The sequence below is a fragment of the Perkinsus marinus genome, assembly GCF_000006405.1.
Source record: "Perkinsus marinus ATCC 50983 genomic scaffold scf_1104296941470, whole genome shotgun sequence".
Taxonomy (NCBI): domain Eukaryota; phylum Perkinsozoa; order Perkinsida; family Perkinsidae; genus Perkinsus; species Perkinsus marinus.
Window position 1 is genome coordinate 1 of NW_003212526.1, and position 2,463 is coordinate 2,463.

At 46.7% G+C, this 2,463-nt stretch overlaps 1 protein-coding gene across 1 annotated transcript; it reads left to right on the forward strand.

The window, feature by feature from the left end:
* Nucleotides 1–95: 95 nt before the first annotated feature.
* Nucleotides 96–1,736, forward strand: Pmar_PMAR021678 (hypothetical protein; the record flags this gene model as incomplete). The annotated part of the gene is made up of 1 exon (XM_002781808.1): nt 96–1,736. One exon carries the CDS (start codon nt 96–98, stop codon nt 1,734–1,736), a length of 1,641 nt encoding a protein of 546 aa, XP_002781854.1.
* Between the last annotated feature and the right edge of the window lie 727 nt (nt 1,737–2,463).

The following is a 2,463-nucleotide window of genomic DNA, read 5'->3' on the forward strand; positions in this document are numbered from 1 at the left end:
CATTGGTTTCCTGACTCTTTTATGAGCGTCGAGTTGACTGGAATTACTTATTCGGGTATCACAGTAATTTTATGACTCCGTTCACCATCTCGATAATGAACATCCTCCTCGTCGCCCTATTGATACATGGTGAAGCATATGCCTTCAAAATGGGCAACGTTCGTATGCAGATGAAGACGACGCATTTCTGTAATCTTGACTTGAGGGACGTCAAAGGGAACCCAATGGGATGTCACATCTCCAAGGCTATGGAGACTGAAGGGCTGGTCCTACCTGGTATGGATGATAACAAGTCGTTCACCGTTCATCGAGACATCTTCATCGCCAAGGACGGTCAAGCAGTGGTTCAAGCAGCGCCAAGTCACCCGTACCTGTATCTCTTCATGGTCCAGAACGAGACGCACTTCAGTACCTCCCAATTCTTCAATAAACAGTCGTTCCTCATAAACCAGGGAACCAGGAAGATGGATGATATGCCCAATTCTCGCAGGCTCAATGCCAATCGTACGCTCGAGGATGATGGTTGGATCTATAAAGGCTTGATAGATGACGGTGAACGCAAGCTGAACATGTGGTCCAGAAGTGGAGTAGAAGGTGTGGATCCCAAATCGGGTCTCAACTTCACTGCCCTCGCTCAGACTGGTGCGATCAGTAACAGTTGGGTTCTCTATCTTGACGAGAATCACAAGCAGATGGTGGATCTCTTGGGTATCAATACCTTCGATGAAAAAATCTATCTCGAGTCCAAGGTCACTTATTGGGAAGATCTCGACGATGCATTAACTTTGGATGATGCCATAAAGGAGATTCACGCGGCGTACGGCATAGTCCAGAGCTACAATCAAGCAGCAGCAAAAGAGGAGGCGCCACAACTAGATGTTGAATTCGACAAGACCCGTTTGGTTAGCGAAGAGTTTCGTCGATTTTTCAACGATGGGAAGAGCCACGACTGGAGGTCGAACAAGACTCACATTCGTGGAGATAAGTCGGTAGCACCGATTGATTATTTTCGTATCTCCAATGGCACAGCTGCACATGAGTTCTTTCGGCATAAGTATCACTCTCCTCTACAGGACAAGGATGATAAGAAGGAGTTTGAATTACCACCGGCTTGCAAGAGAGGTTTGACCACATCGGTCTCTTCATACTGCCTGTATGTTGGTTTCGACTCCAACAACACGTTTATGGGCCTCGAGCTATATATGGCTTATACCGATCAAGAGAATGAGGAAAATAGAGCTCACATGAATGTCACAGTCCATTTGAAGCAGCCGAAGACGGAGGTCCTACTCTTTGGTTTCGAAGCCGGTGGATGCGCCCTAGTTTGGGGTGCTAGTGTTGGCTTCGCAAGCTTGCGCATTGAAGTATGTCTTACGGGTGCAGGCAGCGGTGGGAGTGGCCGTTACGAAGGGAAAATAGCGATGTCGGTCTCGTTCATAATCAAAGTCTGGATCGTTCCTGCATTGAGAGTCACACTCTCTGGTCAAGTTGGGGTCAAGTATGCGAACAAGGGTGATATCAAAGCACATGGTGAGCTGGGCATCGATGTCTCGGCGATAGTTGTCGGAGCCGGTATATCTGTGGACATCTTCGGCAACAGTGTTGATCACAAACCGGATGTTTGGGAATTCAAATCCCACTTCAACCTCCACGTATGGGTCAATGTTCTGGTCTATAGCCATACCTGGCCATGGAGCTGGACTATTTGGGAAGCTGGTCCAGTTAAATTGCGATAAGTGGGCAAGCCTGTGTTGACGGTATATCGGGGACAAAGGTTTAGTGCTATGTTGCAGCTCCATGATTATCTCATATATGAGAATGTCATAGTTTTTCAGTTATGTCTTTTATCTTGATAAAGAATTTTCGAGCATACGTACGCTCGAGATGTCACATATTTGAGTCACATTGGTCGAGTCTGTCGATGAGCCGATTCCGAATTCATTTTTATTGCGCTAGCTGATGGACTAGCTTGAAGCTGATCCATGGCATGTCGTTCAGGAAATCTCGGACTATAAGTTTACTGGCTCCTTCGTTGTCCTGTTGCATTCTTACCAGTGAGGAGAGTCGCATAACAAACCGTATAATCCATCCCAAGCTGATCACCTATGTAAGAACTTTCTTCAAGTCTTGGAGACAAGATGTATTTCGTAACACTTCTCGCATGTTGACACGATTTCACGGCGATACGTGGTCTTGAGAACCGAAAGCTAGGGAGAAACCTTCGTTTTTGCGACGCCATGTGGTTGTCTGTTCGTCGGTATACTTTTACGCCAACTTAATTCTTCTACAAAGCGTCTCGCAACGAAACTTGACTATCGCCAAGATAGTCTCAGTAGAGATTCCTTAGCTATCTCATGTCATGTCAGAGCTCGCTTTTCTCCTACATTTAACTTCTACCATTAACACGTTCTTGCGCTCCGCTCCGCGTGTGCGAAATGCCCTAGGCCATGCAGCGTTCGTAAG